Genomic DNA, 15,972 nt, shown 5'->3' on the forward strand with positions numbered 1-15,972 from the left:
GGAAGAGGGAGGGAGTCAGCAGGAGATGGGCACGGGAACAGGAACGACAGGGATGCACAGCTCACATGGATGCAGCTCACTTCCATGGAACCCAAATCACAGGGATCCCCAATTACATGGAACCCAAATCACAGGGATCCCCACTCACAGGGAACCCCACTCATGGGGATGCCCTTTCACATGGAACCCCACTCACAGAGATCCTCAATTACATGGAACCCCAATTACATGGAGCCCCACTCACAGGATCCCCTTTCACATGGAACCCCATTCACAGAGATCCTCAATTACATGGAACCCCAATTACATGGAGCCCCAATCACAGGGACCCCCTTTCACATGGAACCCCATTCACAGAGATCCTCAATTACATGGAACCCCAATCAAAGGGATCCCCTTTCACATGGAACCCCACTCTCAGGAACGTCCTTTCACATGGAGCCCCACTCACAGATCCCCACTTACATGGAACCCCAATTCCATGGAAACCCTTTCACATGGAACCCCACTCACAGGGATCCCCTTTTCACATGGGACCCCACTCATACAGATCCCCAATTCCATGGAACCCCAATTCCATGGAACCCCACTCGCAGAGATTCTCAATTGCACGGATCCCCAGTTACATGGAACCCAAACCACACTGATCCCTCCCACAGGGATCCCCTTTCACATGGAACCCCAATAACAAGGATCCCAAATTAAACGGAACCCTACTCACAGGGATCCCCTCTCTCACATTTCCCCCACACCTGGAAGTGTTTCTGTGTCCCATTTCACAAATCCCCCCATACCTGGCAGTGTTTTAGGGTTTCTCTCACAGATCCCCCATACCTGGCAGTGTTTTAGGGTTTCTCTCACATTTCCCCCCATACCTGGCAGTGTTTTAGGGTTTCTCTCACATTTACCCCCATACCTGGCAGTGTTTTAGGGTTTCTCTCACATTTACCCCCATACCTGGCAGTGTTTTAGGGTTTCTCTCACATTTTCCCCCATACCTGGCAGTGTTTTAGGGTTTCTCTCACATTTCCCCCCATACCTAGCAGTGTTTTAGGGTTTCTCTCACAGATCCCCCATACCTGGCAGTGTTTAGGGTTTCTCTCTCACAGATCCCCCATACCTGGCAGTGTTTAGGGTCTATCTCACATTTTCCCTGCATACCTGGCAGTGTTTTAGGGTTTCTCCCACAGATCCCCCCATACCTGGCAGTGTTTTAGGGTTCCTCTCACAGATTTCCCATACCTGGCAGTGTTTTAGGGTTCCTCTCACATTTCCCCCATACCTGGCAATGTTTTAGGGTTTCTCTAACATTTTCCCCCATACCTGGCAGTGTTTTAGGGTTTTTCTCACATTTCCCCCCATACCTGGCAGTGTTTTAGGGTTTCTCTCACAGATCCCCCATACCTGGCAGTGTTTTAGGGTTCCTCTCACATTTCCCCCCATACCTGGCAGTGTTTTAGGGTTTCTCTCACATTTTCCCCCATACCTGGCAGTGTTTAGGGTTTCTCTCACATTTTCCCCAATACCTGGCAGTGTTTTAGGGTTTATCTCACATTTCCCCCCCATACCTGGCAGTGTTTTAGGGTTTTTCTCACATTTCCCCCCATACCTGGCAGTGTTTAGGGTTTTATCTCACATTTTCCCCATACCTGGCAGTGTTTTAGGGTTTCTCTCTCACAGATCCCCCATACCTGGCAATGTTTTAGGGTTTCTCCCACAGATCCCCCATACCTGGCAGTGTTTAGAGTCTATCTCACATTTCCCCCCATACCTGGCAGTGTTTGGGGTCCCTCTCATAGATCCCCCCTACCTGGCAGTGTTTTAGGGTTTCTCTCACATTTCTCCCCATACCTGGCAGTGTTTTAGGGTTTCTCTCACATTTTCCCCCATACCTGGCAGTGTTTTAGGGTTTCTCTCACATTTCCCTCATACCTGGCAGTGTTTGGGGTCCCTCTCACAGATCCCCCATACCTGGCAGTGTTTTAGGGTCTATCTCACATTTCCCCCCATACCTGGCAGTGTTTTAGGGTTCCTCTCACAGATCCCCCATACCTGGCAGTGTTTTAGGGTTTCTCTCACAGATCCCCCACACCTGGCAGTGTTTTAGGGTTTTTCTCACATTTCCCCCATACCTGGCAGTGTTTTAGGGTTTTTCTCACATTTCCCCCATACCTGGCAGTGTTTTAGGGTTTCTCTCTCACAGATCCCCCCATACCTGGCAGTGTTTAGGGTTTCTCTCACATTTCCCCCCATACCTGGCAGTGTTTTAGGGTTCCTCTCACCTTTTCCCCCATACCTGACAATGTTTTAGGGTTTCTCCCACAGATCCCCCATACCTGGCAGTGTTTTAGGGTTTCTCTCACAGATCCCCCATACCTGGCAGTGTTTTAGGGTTCCTCTCTCACATTTTCCCCCATACCTGGCAGTGTTTTAGTGTTCTCTCACAGATCCCCCATACCTGGCAGTGTTTAGGGTTTCTCTCACATTTCCCCCCATACCTGGCAGTGTTTTAGGGTTTCTCTCACAGATCCCCCATACCTGGCAGTGTTTAGGGTTTCTCCCACATTTCCCCCCCATACCTGGCAGTGTTTTAGGGTTCCTCTCACATTTCCCCTATACCTGGCAGTGTTTTAGGGTTTCTCTCACATTTCCCCCCATACCTGGCAGTGTTTTAGGGTTTCTCCCACATTTCCCCTATACCTGGCAGTGTTTTAGGGTTTCTCTCACATTTCCCCCCATACCTGGCAATGTTTTAGGGTTTCTCTCACATTTCCCCCATACCTGGCAATGTTTTAGGATTTTTCTCACAGATCCCCCATACCTGGCAGTGTTTCAGTGCCCCTCGAGCAGGTGGGTGCTGCAGCAGCCCCCCACGTGTGGGCACCTCGTGGGAGCTGCAGGCTGGGGGTGTCGGGTACAGGTGCCCTTGGCCCTTCTGCTGCCCAGGTGGGCTCTGGTACCCCAGGGACGGGCTGTGGAGAGCAGGTGACACCATCAGGAGATAAGAACGGAGATCTGGAATCCCAACCATCCCTTCCCCACCCTGCTCCTAAATATAGATATAATTATATATTTACCTATATGTTATATATATAAAATATCTATTATATATATAATAGATATGTATTATATGTGTAATATATGTAATATATACTTTATATAAATATAATATCTAGAATATCTTTAAATAAATATATATATTTATATATTTACCTATATATTATATATAAAATATATATTATACATATAATAGATATAATATATATGTGTAATATATATTTAATATATATAATATCTAGATTATCTATACATAAATATAGATATAACTATATATTTATCTATATTTATAGTATATAAATATATAATATATAATATAGAATATATATAAATATAATAGAATATATATAAAAATATAATATATAATATAGAATACATATAAATATAATATAATATATATATAAATATAATATATATTTTTTATCTATACATATAATATATATATAAACAGAATAACAGAGGATGCCTCCCCTATTATTCTATTTACCTTTGTTTTTCTACAGCTTAAATACTTTCCCTGCTGACCTATCTCATGCCTGCTGCTTTAGCTCTACTCCCAGTTCTGCTGTATCTGATGCCTGCATCCTGCAGCTTTCCCAAAACCCTCTGATTTTGTGGATTCCCAGCCCAGGGGGTGCCGGGGGTGCCAGGGCAGTGCCCACCTGATGGTGCTGATGGACAGGTGACCGTAGGAGCCGCCGGAGGAGGCGCAGCGGGAGTTGATGAAAGCCACCAGGGAGTTGGGCGAGGTGCGGATCACGGTCTGCAGGTCGATGCTGGAGTCGGACAGGGGGGAGATGGACAGGGCTCGCTTCTTGCCCAGCTTCCCTGCGCCTCGGGGCGTGGAGAAACGGGAGCCTGAGGGGGCAGAGCGGGGGAAATGCCCTCAGTGTGATCCTGGGGGGCTGGAGGCACCCCAAGGACACAAACCCGGTGTTTGGAGGGTGCAGGGATGCTCCAAGTGGGCCAGCTCACTTTGGATTTGGAACACAGAGATTCCTCTGTGGAATCCCCCCCGCCCCATGGTGCCCCAAAACCGGGGGCAGAGCGGGGGAAATGCCCTCAGTGTGATCTGGGGGGCTGGAGGCACCCCAAGGACACAAACCTGGTGTTTGGAGGGTGCAGGGGTGCCCCGAGTGTGCTTTAGATTTGGAGCTGAGAGATGTTTAAATGCTCTAGGGAATCCTCCCTGCCCCCCAAAACCGGGGGCAGAGCAGGGGGAACAGCCCTCAGTGTGATCCAGAGGGGATGAAGATACCCCAAAGACACAAACTCGGTGTTTCAAGGGTGCAAGAGTGCCCTGAGTGTGCCAGTTCACACAGAACTGAGAGACTTCTAACCCCCTCTAGGGAACCCCTCCTGCCCCATGGTGCCCCAAACCCGGGGGCAGAGCGGGGGAAATGCCCTCAGTGTGATCCTGGGGAGCTGGAGGCACCCCAAAGACACAATCTCGGTGTTTGGAGGGTGCAGGAGTGCTCAGAGTGCGCCTTAAATTTGGGACTGAGAGATGTTTAACCCCTCTAGGGAATCCCCGCTGCCCATGGTGCCCCAAAACCGGGGGCAGAGCAGGGGGCACAGCTCTCAATATGATCCAGGGGGGCTGGAGGCACCTCAGGGACACAAACCTGGTGTTGGGGTGCTGCAGGAGCGCCAGTTCACTTTGGATTTGGAACACAGGGATGTTTAACCCCCTCTAGGGAACCCCCCCTGCCCCACAGCCCCCCAAACCCCCAGACTCACCATCCCCGGAGTGTTCAGCTCCCGGTGCCAGCCCATACCCGCGGTGCCCGGGCTGGTGGCACACGGGGAAATCCAGCCCTGGAGGAGGGAACAGAGCTGAGCTGGGTGTGGGACAGAGACCCCCGGAGCCCCCCTGACCTCGGGGGGGGGTCCATGAGGATCCTGAAGCCCCCCCATGACCCACCTGGTGGTCCCGGGGGTGCGGGGGCTGCTCCGTGCGGGGCGTGCAGGCAGCAGTGCTCGCTGTAGCCGGCGGCCGGGGGTCCCGAGGGGTCGAACATGTCGCGATAGGGCCCGGGGATGGCTCAGGGGGACATCGGGGGGGTGGCGAGGCCCGGGGGGCGACACCGGGACCTGGAGCGGGGGCAGAGGGAGAGGTTGGGTTCGGCCGCCAGGGGGCGCCAGAGTACGCGGGACCCCCATGGCCGGGAATGGATTTAAACAAAAATCGGCGAAATTTGGAGATTTTGGGAAGAAATTCCTGCCTGGGAGGGTGGGGATGCCCTGGCACAGGGTGCCCCTGGAATGATGGAAGTGTCCAAGGCCAGGCTGGACAGGGCTTGGAGCAACCTGGGACAGTGCAAGGTGTCCCTGCCTATGGTGAGGGGTCAGAATGTCACTTTCAGGTTCCTTCTGGAACTGGATTTAAACAAAAATCGGCGAGATTTGAGGATATTTGGAAGAAATTCCTCCCTGTGAGGGTGGGGATGCCCTGGCACAGGGTGCCCTCAGAAGCTGTGGCTGTCCCTGGAGTCCTGGAAGTGCCCAAGGCCAGGGCTTGGAGCAACCTGGGGTAGTGAAAGGCGTCAAAACGAGACCTTTAAGGCTCCTTTGGAACCTGGATTTGAACTGAAATCGGCGAGATTTGGGGATATTTGGAAGAAATTCCTCTCTGTGAGGGTGGCACAGGGTGCCCCTGGAATCCTGGAAGTGTCCAAGGCCAGGTTGGAAGGGGCATGGAGCAACCTGGGGTAGTGGAAGGTGTCCTTGCTTATGGTGAGATGTCAGAATGCAACTTTAAGGTTCCTTTGGAACTTGGATTTACACAAAAATCGGAGAGATTTGGGGATATTTGGAGGATAAATTCCTCCCCATGAGGGTGGGGATGCCCTGGCACAGGGTGCCCCTGGAATTCTGGAAGTGTCCAAGGCCAGGTTGGAGGAACCTGGGATAGTGGAGGGTGTCCCTGCCTGTGTTGAGGAGTTGGCAAGTGACATTAAGGCTCCTTCTGGGACCTGGATTTAAACAAAAAATCGGCGAGATTTGGGGATATTTGGAAGAAATTCCTCCCTGTGAGGGTGGGGATGGCCTGGCACAGGGTGCCCCTGGAATTCTGGAAGTGTCCAAGGGCTTGGAGCAACCTGGGATAGTGGGAGATGTCCCCACCTATGGTGAGGGATCAGAACGTGACTTTAAGGTTCCTTCCAGCCCAAATTCTGGGATTCTGGGATTCCATGAATTGGGAAAGTGAGGCACAGCCAGAACCATTCCCAGGCCAAGGACACGATTTGGCTCCCTCCCTCCTCCCTTCCCAGGGATTCCCCAGCATCCGCAGGTCCCACCCAGCCCTGCCCTGCCCGCGGGTCCCCACCCTGCCCTGTCCCACCCACGCAGCCACGGGGGGAGCCCAGCCCAGCCCCGATCACTGCGTGTGGGGTCCCGCCCCCACCTGGGGCCACCACGCTGTCCCCAAATCCACCTCGACCATCCTGTCCCCAAATCCACACCAACCATGCTGTCCCCAAATCCACACCATCCACGCTGTCCCCAAATCCACACCAACCATCCTGTCCCCAAATCCACACCAACCATCCTGTCCCCAAATCCACACCAACCATCCTGTCCCCAAATCCACCTCACCCATCCTCTCCCCAAATCCACACCAACCATGCTGTCCCCAAATCCACACCAACCATCTTGTCCCCAAATCCACACCAACCATGCTGTCCCCAAATCCACCCCAACCATCCTGTCCCCAAATCCACACCAACCATCCTCTCCCCAAATCCACACCAACCATCCTGTCCCCAAATCCACCCCAACCACCCTGTCCCCAAATCCACACCAACCATGCTGTCCCCAAATCCACACCAACCATGCTGTCCCCAAATCCACCTCACCCATCCTGTCCCCAAATCCACCTCAACCATCCTGTCCCCAAATCCACCTCGACCATCCTGTCCCCAAATCCACCTCAACCACGCTGTCCCCAAATCCACCTTGACCATCCTGTCCCCAATTCCACACCAACCACCCTGTCCCCAAATCCACCTCAACCATCCCGCCCCCAAATCCACACCAACCATCCTGTCCCCAAATCCACCTCAACCATCCTGTCCCCAAATCCACCTCGACCATCCTGTCCCCAAATCCACACCAACCACGCTGTCCCCAAATCCACACCAACCATCCTGTCCCCAAATCCACACCAACCATGCTGTCCCCAAATCCATCTCACCCATCCTGTCCCCAAATCCACACCAACCATGCTGTCCCCAAATCCACCTCGACCATCCCGTCCCCCCACTCCTGGTGCTTTTCCTGCCCCCCAACTCAATTTCCATCCATTTCCACCATCCTGAGCCCATCCGTTCCCACTCCCCTGGTCCCCAAAATCACGATGGTGACACGGACAGGAGCCACCGCTGGAGGAGTCCTGCCCTCACTCAGGGCCACCATTCTGTCCCCATCTTGTCCCCAAATGGTCCCCCTAGTCACCATCTTGTCCCCAAATCCACCTCAACCATCCTGTCCCCCCACTCCATTCCCACTCCCGATGCTTTTCTTGCCCCCCAACCCCATTTCCACCATCCTGAACCCATCTACTCCCACACCCCTGGTCCCCAAAACCCCGAGGGTGACGGGGACACCATGCAGGAGAAGCCACCACCTGGGGCCACCATTCTGTCCCCCCCCCCACAGTCCTAGTTCTGTCACCCAACCCCATTTCCATCCATCTCCACCATCCTGAGCCCGTCCATTCTCACCCCCCTGGTCCCCAAAACCCTGAGGGTCACACTGACATAAGCCAGTCCAGGGCCACCCTTGTGTCCCCAAATCCACCTCAACCATCCTGTCCCCCCACTCCTGGTGCTTTTCTTGCCCCCCAACTTCATTTCCACCATCCTGGACCATCTATTCCCACCCCCCTGGTTCCCAAATCCCCGAGGGTGACACGGACACCTTGCAGGAGGAGCCACCAGCTGGGGCCACCACGCTGTCCCCAAATCCACCTCAACCATCCTGTCCCCCTACTCCATTCCCACTCCTGGTGCTTTTCCTGCCCCCCAACTCAATTTCCATCCATTTCCACCATCCTGAGCCCATCCGTTCCCACTCCCCTGGTCCCCAAAATCATGAGGGTGACACGGACAGGAGCCACCGCTGGAGGAGTCTTGCCCTCACTCAGGGCCACCATTCTGTCCCCATCTTGTCCCCAGATGGTCCCCCTAGTCACCATCTTGTCCCCAAATCCACCTCAACCCTCCTGTCCCCCCACTCCATTCCCACTCCTGATGCTTTTCTTGCCCCCCAACCCCATTTCCACCATCCTGAACCCATCCATTCCCACACCCCTGGTCCCCAAAACCCCGAGGGTGACACGGACAGAAGCCAGTCCTGCCCTCACCCAGGGCCACCATTCTGTCCCCAACGTCCTGGTCACCATCCTGTCCCCCCACTCCATTCCCACCCCCCTGATCCTTGTCCTCCTCCCCAACTCCATTTCCAGCCTGAGCCCATCCATTCCCACTCCCCAGGTCCCCAAAACCCCAAGGGTGACACGGACACCTTGCAGGAGGAGCCACCACCTGGGGCCACCATGCTGTCCCCAAATCCACCTCAACCATCCTGTCCCCCCACTCCATTCCCACTCCTGATGCTTTTCTTACCCCCCAACCCCATTTCCACCATCCTGAACCCATCTACTCCCACCCCCCTGGTCCCCAAACCCCCGAGGGTGACACGGACACCTCACAGGAGATGCCACCACACTGGGTGGGTGGCGCTGGGAACAAGGGGCTCCTTCCCCCTTAGAACGGCGGGGAATCGCCCCAAACAAGGGGGTCTGGGGGAGGGGGAGCCCCTCACCCCGCTGGGAACAGCGCTGGGTCGGCTTTGGAGCCGGGAGGGGCTCGGGGGGCAGCGATTCTTCCGCATGAGCTCCCCCTTTGAAAGCTCGTCCAGGGGCTTTGTGAGCGTGTCAGGCAGGAAGAATGGACAGGGGGGGACAGAGGGACACGCACAGGGGAGGGGGCTGCCCGGGAGGGTGGGGGGAAATGGGGGGGAAAAGGGGGAAAAAGGGATGAGGAGGAAACGGGGCAGAGAAAGGGGCTCTCACCTGTCCCCTGGGCTGGAAACATGAAGGGGAATTTGGGGATTAACCCGGGAAAATCTCCCACTTTCCCTCACCTGCCAGGGTTAAAGAGGTTTGCAAACCCTTCTTCTAAAGTTTGTGGGGTTTTGGGGTGGAAATGAGGGGGGAAAGGGGAAAAAAGAGATGAGGAAACAGGGGACAGAGGGTGGAAAAGGGGGGATCTCACCTGGGATTGAGTCTGGCAGAATTTGGAGATTAACCTTGGAGAAATGTCCCAGATTTCCTCACCTGCCAGGGTTAAAGAGGTTTGCAACCCCTTTTCCTAAAGTTTGTGGGGTTTTGGGCTGACCTCAGCCAAGGAAGGTGGGGGAAATAGGGGGAAAAAGGGAAAAAAGAGATAAGGAGGAAACAGGGAGAAAGGGGATCTCACCTGGGATTGAGCCTGGCAGGAGAATTTGGGGATTAACCCTGGGAAAAGCTCCCACCTGAGTTAAGGAGGTTTGCAAACCCTTCTCCTAAAGCTTGTGGGGTTTTGGGGTGGAAATGGGGGGGAAAGGGAAAAAAGAGATGAGGAGAAAACAGGGAGTAGAGAAGGGGGATCTCACCTGGGATTGAGTCTGGCAGAATTTGGAGATTAACCTTGGAGAAATCTCCCAAATTTCCTCACCTGCCAGGGTTAAAGAGGTTTGCAACCCCTTTTCCTAAAGTTTGTGGGGTTTTGGGGTGATCCCAGCCCAGGAAGGTGGGGGAAATGGGGGGAAAAAAGACAAAAAAAGGGATGAGGAGGAAACAGGGAGGAGAGAAGGGGGATCTCACCTGGGATTGAATCCGGCAGGAGATTCTGGGGATTAAACCCAGGAAAAGTTCCCAGTTTTCCTCACCTGCCAGGGTTAAAGAGGTTTGCAAACCCTTCTCCAAAAGTTTGTGGGGTTTTGGGGTGGAAATGAGGGGGAAAAGGGGGAAAAAGGGATGAGGAGAAAACAGGGAGTAGAGAAGGGGGATCTCACCTGGGATTGAGTCTAGCAGAATTTGGAGATTAGCCTTGGAGAAATCTCCCAATTTTCCTCATCTGCCAAGGTTAAAGAGGTTTGCAAACCCTTCTCCTAAAGTTTGTGGGCTGACCTCAGCCAAAGAAGGTGGGGGAAATAGGGGGAAAAAGGGAAAAAAGAGATAAGGAGGAAACAGGGAGAAAGGGGATCTCACCTGGGATTGAGCCTGGCAGGAGAATTTGGGGATTAACCCTGGGAAAAGCTCCCACCTGGGTTAAAGAAGTTTGCAAATCCTTCCACTAAAGTTTTTGGGGTTTTGGGGTGACCCCAGCCCCCCAGCTCAGGTGTGCGTGCACACACAAACCCACACTGACCCAGCTCAGCAGAGAGGTGCACGTGTTTAGGTGAAAAATTCTCAAAATCTGACAAAAACCTCAAGTAATCTGCATTCATATACAAATTTTAAGGTAAAAAACCCCTGACTTTGAAACGGCACAGAACGAGACAAACGTTGCTAAAAGAGAAATAAAACTAGAAATAAGTTTCAAATGCTTGAAAATGCATTATAAGCCAAGAAAGATTTGTAATTAATTCATGATAAACCTTTAATAATAATTAAAAGTTTATAATTATTACATTGTAATTAAGATATAGATTCTGATTGTGACGGTGTGAATTATAACACCCGTATTGCCTCACCCTTCACATGGGACTGAAAATGGAATAAAAGCTTTCAAAACACCTCTCAGCTGCCTCATTTATGGGTCAGAAAAGAGGAAAATCCAACAAATGTGCACCTGGGAGGTGAGGGGGGCAAATTTCCACCTCCTCCTCCTCCTCCTCACAAGCATCACCTGAGACACCTGAGGAGCATCAGCCCTGGAGCAGAGATTCACACACCTGTGTGACAGGTAAAGGTGAGAGAACACACACAGGGCTCACACAAAAATCACAGCCTGGGACAGGAGAGAGCTCAGAGCTCATCCTGTTCCAGCCCAGGGTGCTCCAAACTGGGCTGGGACATTTCCAGAATTCCCCACAGGTGTGCCCAGGGTGTCACTGCAGGTGGGGACACACAGGTACAGCACAGAACACACCATCCCCACCTCAGAACTGTCAGGTTTTCACACCACTTCCCTTTCCAGGGCTGTGTTCTCCCTTTTTTACCCCTTCCAGCACATGTGTGACAGCCCTGGAGCACAGGTTCACACACCTGTGTGACAGGTAAAGGTGAGAGAACACACCCAGAGCTCACACAAAAATCACAGCTTGGGACAGGAGAGAGCTCAGAGCTCATCCTGTTCCAGCCCAGGGTGCTCCAAACTGGGCTGGGACATTTCCAGGCTCCCACTCAGGTGTGCCCAGAGCACACAGGTACAGCACAGAGCACACAGCACCCCCAGATTTTCACACCACTCCCTTCCCCAGGGCTGCGTCCCCCCTTTTTTGCCCCTTCCAGCACATGTGTGACAGCCCTAGAGCACAGCTTCACACACCTGTGTGACAGGTACAGGTACAGAACATACACAGAGCTCTGCAGGCACAGGTAAAACACCCACAGCACACAGAAATCACAGTTTGGGACAGGAGGGATCTCAGGGCTCATCCTGTTCCAGCCCAGGGTGCTCCAAACTGGGCTGGGACATTTCCAGGCTCCCACTCAGGAGTGCCCAGGGTGTCACTGCATTTGGGGACACACAGGTACAGCACAGATCACACCATGCCTGGATTTTCACCCCACTCCCTCCCCAGGGCTGCGTCCCCCCCTTTTTACCCCTTCCAGCACCTCCTGTGCCAGCGCTGGGGGGCTCTGCCCCCACTTCCAGCGTGCCAGGTGGGTGCCAGGTGCCATTTCCCCAATCCCCCACATCCCCAGAGCACCAGCACACCCCAAAACCAGCCCAAAACCCCCACTCATATCCACAGGGGTCCACAGGGGCTCCCCAAAACCCCTTGCCCCCCCTGATTTGAGGGGTCTGGATGGGGCTGGGGCTCTGTGGGAGCCCCCAAACCACCCTAAAACCACCCTAAAATCACCCCAAACCACCCTAAAACCCCCACTCCGACCCACGGGATGCTCCCCCCAACCCCACAGGGTCCACGGGGGCTCCCTAAAACCCATTGCCCCCCCAGAGCCGAGGGTCTGGGGCTCTCTGGGAGCCCCAAAACCACCCCAAAACCCCCACTCAGACCCACAGGGCTCAATGGGGGCTCCCCAAAGCACTTTGTCCCCCTGATTGGAGGGGTCTGGATGGGGGTAGGGCTCTCTGGGAGCCTTTGGGAAGCTCTGGAAGGCCCAAAATCACCCCAAACCCACCCCCAAAACCCCCACTCAGACCCACAGGGCTCCACAGGGCCTCCCCAAAACACGGTGCCCCCCTGATCTGAGGGGTCTGGATGGGGCTGGGGCTCTCTGGGAGACTTTGGGGCTCTCTGGGAGCTCTTTGGGGCTCTCTGGGAGCCTTTGGGAAGCTCTGGAAGGCCCAAAATCACCCCAAACCACCCCCAAAACCCCCACTCAGACCCACAGGGCTCCACGGGGGCTCCCCAAAACTTGGTGCCCCCCCCGCCCGATTTGATGGGTCTGGATGGGGCTGGGGCTCTCTGGGAGCCTATGGGGGTCTCTGGAAGCCTTTGGGAAGCTTTGGGAGCTCTTTGGGGCTCTCTGGGAGCCTTTGGGGCTCTCTGGGATCCTTTGGGGCTCTCTGGGAGCTCTCTGGGAGCCTTTGGGATCCTTCGGGCCTCTCTGGGAGCATTTGAAGCTCTCTGGGAGCTCTTTGGGGCTCTCCGGGATCCTTTGGGGCTCTCTGGGAGCATTTGGGGCTCTCTGGGAGCTCTTTGGGGCTCTCCGGGATCCTTTGGGGCTCTCTGGAAACATTTGGGGCTCTCTGGGAGCTCTTTGGGAGCTCTCTGGGATCCTTTGGGAAGCTCTGGGAGCCTTCGGGAAGCACTGGGAGCTCTTTGGGAGCTCTTTGGGGCTCTCTGGGATCCTTTGGGAAGCTCTGGAAGCTTTCGGGAAGCACTGGGAGCTCTTTGGGGCTCTCTGGGATCCTTTGGGAAGCTCTGGGAGCCTTCGGGAAGCGCTGGGAACCATCCCGAGCCTCGCCCACCGCGGCGCGGCCTCCCCCGCCGGCCTCACACCGCCTCGGCCCACCCAAGTCGAGGCCTTCGGGCATAAATTTGAGAGCCAGGCGCAGGCGGGGATGGAAAGGGGGGGGGGGGGGGGGGGATGAATCTTCCCCTCGCTCTCCTCCCTCCTCCTTGCCAAGAAACTCAAACCGAAACACATTCCTGCTGCTTCCCTGCCAAAAACAACCCAGGAGCGCGGCCAGAGGAGCGGGGACGGCTCCAGACGCGGAATTGGGAGCGGGACGGGGCGGGGGGGGGGGGGGGGGGGTCAGGCATGGCCGGCCCCCCATTCCCCTGACGGCTCCTCGGCTTTGATTTCCTGCAAACGCAGCGAGATTTTGGCATCTGGCTCCGGTTTCCTCCTCCTCGGGACACCCGGGAGAGGGGAGGGGATGGAGAGGGGAAAAAGGGGATAGGAATGAGGGGGTTTGTGGGGTGGTGACAGCGAGGGGTGGGGGGGACAGACGGACATGGGCACGGACAGACCGGGGACACCGGAAAGGGAGGAGGCTGAAATTGCCTCCCCAGCACCCCAAGATGGCACCTTGAACACCCCAAAATGGGGCAGACCCCCACCACAGCACCCTGGATGGCACAGACCCCCACCACAGCACCCCAAAATGGGGCAGACCCTCCCCTCGAACACCCCAAAATGGGGCAGACCCCCATCGCAGCACTCTGGAGGGGACAGACCCTCCCCTTGAGCACCCCCAAAGCCTGCAGACCCCCACCACATCCTGGATGGCACAGACCCCTCTTCGAGCACCCCAAAATGGGGCAGACCCCCACCTTGAACACCCCAGGATGGGGCAGAACCCCACCACAGCGCCCTGGATAGCACAGACCCCCCCCCTTGAGCATCCCCCGCCCCTACAGACCCTTCCTCGAGCACCCCAAAATGGGGCAGACCCCCACCACAGCACCCTGGACGGCACAGACCCACTCCTCGAGCACCCCAAAATGGGGCAGACCCTCACCAGAGCACCCCATGATAGTGCAGACCCCCACCTTGAGCACCCCAAGATGGGACAGACCCCCCACCACACCCTAGACAGGACAGACGCCCCCTCCAGCACCCCAGGATGGGGCACCCCCCAACACTGCAGAACCCCACTCAAGCACTCCCCAACACTGCAGACCCCCACTCAAGCACTCCCCAACACTGCAGACCCCCACCACAGCTCCCTGTACAGCACAGACGCCCCCTCGACCACCCCCCAACCCTACAGCCCCCCCCCCCACCCCCCCAATGGGTGCATCCCCCCTCTCCCACCCCTCCCACCCCCAAGGGGGCTCCCCGAGCCCCCCGAGCCCCCCGAGCCCCCCGGGCCCGGCAGGGTTAACAGCCCCAGCTGCAGGAATGCGGCGGCAGCGCTGGATTAGCCCCCCCAGGCCGAGCTGTGTGTGGCACGATCCATCAGGAACAGGCACAGCCCCCGGCGTGGGGGGCCTGGGGGGCTCGGGGGGGCTCGGGGAGGGGGCGCGGTGAACACACACGTGGTTGAGTGGGGCTGAGTGCGGGAGAGGGGATTTGGGGTGAGGGGAGGGGGTTTGGGGTGAGGGGAGGGTGGGGATGGGGGGGGGTGGGAGGAGAGAAATCCAAAATTGAGGGGAGGGGGTGGGAGGAGAGAAACAGAAAAATTGAGGGAGCAGAGAGACCCCAAAACTGGAGCAGAGACACCCCAAAATCGAGGGATGGTGGGAGCAAAGAGACCCCAAAACTGGAGCAGACATACCCTAGAATTCAGGAGTGGGGGAACAGAGAAACACATAATTGATGGGGGGTTAGGAGGAGAGAAACCCAAAAATTGAAGCGGGTGGGAGGAGAGAAATCCAAAATTCAGTGTGAGTGGGAGGAGAGAAACCCCCAAACTGGAGAAGAGACACCCCAGAATCGAGGGGTGGTGAAAGCAGAGACACCCCAAAAGTGATGGGAGGTGGGAGCAGAAAAACCCAAAAATTGAGAGAGGTGGGAGGAGAGAAATCCAAAATTGAGGGGAGGGGGTGGGAGCAGAGGAACAGAAAAATTGAGGGGTGGTGGGAGCAGAGAGACCCCAAAATGAGGAGTGATGGTAGAAGAGAAACCCAAAACTGAGGGGTGATGGCAGTAGAGAAACCCCAAAATCCACAGTTGGAGTGGTGGGAGCAGAGAAATCCAAAAATTGAGGGAAGTGAGAGCAGAGAGACCCCAAAACTGATGTGAGGTGGGAGCAGAGAAACCCTAAAATCGAGGGTTGGTGGGAGTAGAGACACCAAAAAAATCAAGGGGTCATGGGAGCAGAGAAACCCCAAAATTGATGGAGGTGGGAGCAGAGAAACCCTAAAACCGAGGGTTGGTGGGAGCAGAGAAACCCCAAAATGAGGAGTGATGGTAGAAGAGAAACCCAAAATTGAGGGGTGATGAGAGAAACCCCAAAACCGAGGGGAGGTAGGAGCAGAGAAACCCCAAAACTGATGGAGATGGGAGCAGAGAGACCCCAAAATCGAGAGTTGGAGTGATGGGAGCAGAGAAACCCCAGAATTGAGCATTGGGGGGGGAGCAGAAACACCCAAAAATTGAGGTTTGGTGGGAGCAGAGAAACCCCAAAAGTGATGGGAAATGGGAGCAGAGAGACCCAAAAGCTGATGGGAGGTGGGAGCAGAGACACCCCAAAATGAGGAGGGGGGAGTGAAGGACAGACAGAGCAGAGAGAGCAGACAGACAGACAGACGGACGGACGGGTGGGGTGGTGGGACAGGGCC

The 15,972-nt window shown here is 55.1% G+C and overlaps 1 protein-coding gene across 2 annotated transcripts in view; it reads right to left on the bottom strand.

Moving 5' to 3' along the window:
• Positions 1–15,972, bottom strand: part of GLI1 (GLI family zinc finger 1) — a 38,689-nt gene that overhangs the window by 10,159 nt on the left and 12,558 nt on the right. For both annotated transcript variants that reach the window (XM_074530718.1, XM_074530717.1), the window contains exons 2-5: positions 4,982–5,151; positions 4,798–4,875; positions 3,720–3,915; positions 2,822–2,972 (exon numbers count right to left, since the gene is read on the bottom strand). In XM_074530718.1, coding sequence (XP_074386819.1) covers positions 2,822–2,972; positions 3,720–3,915; positions 4,798–4,875; positions 4,982–5,078 — 522 coding nt within the window. In that variant the 5' untranslated portion in view covers positions 5,079–5,151. The remainder of the gene's footprint in view (positions 1–2,821; positions 2,973–3,719; positions 3,916–4,797; positions 4,876–4,981; positions 5,152–15,972) is intronic.

The sequence above is a fragment of the Zonotrichia albicollis genome, chromosome 33, assembly GCF_047830755.1.
Source record: "Zonotrichia albicollis isolate bZonAlb1 chromosome 33, bZonAlb1.hap1, whole genome shotgun sequence".
Lineage (NCBI taxonomy): Eukaryota > Metazoa > Chordata > Aves > Passeriformes > Passerellidae > Zonotrichia > Zonotrichia albicollis.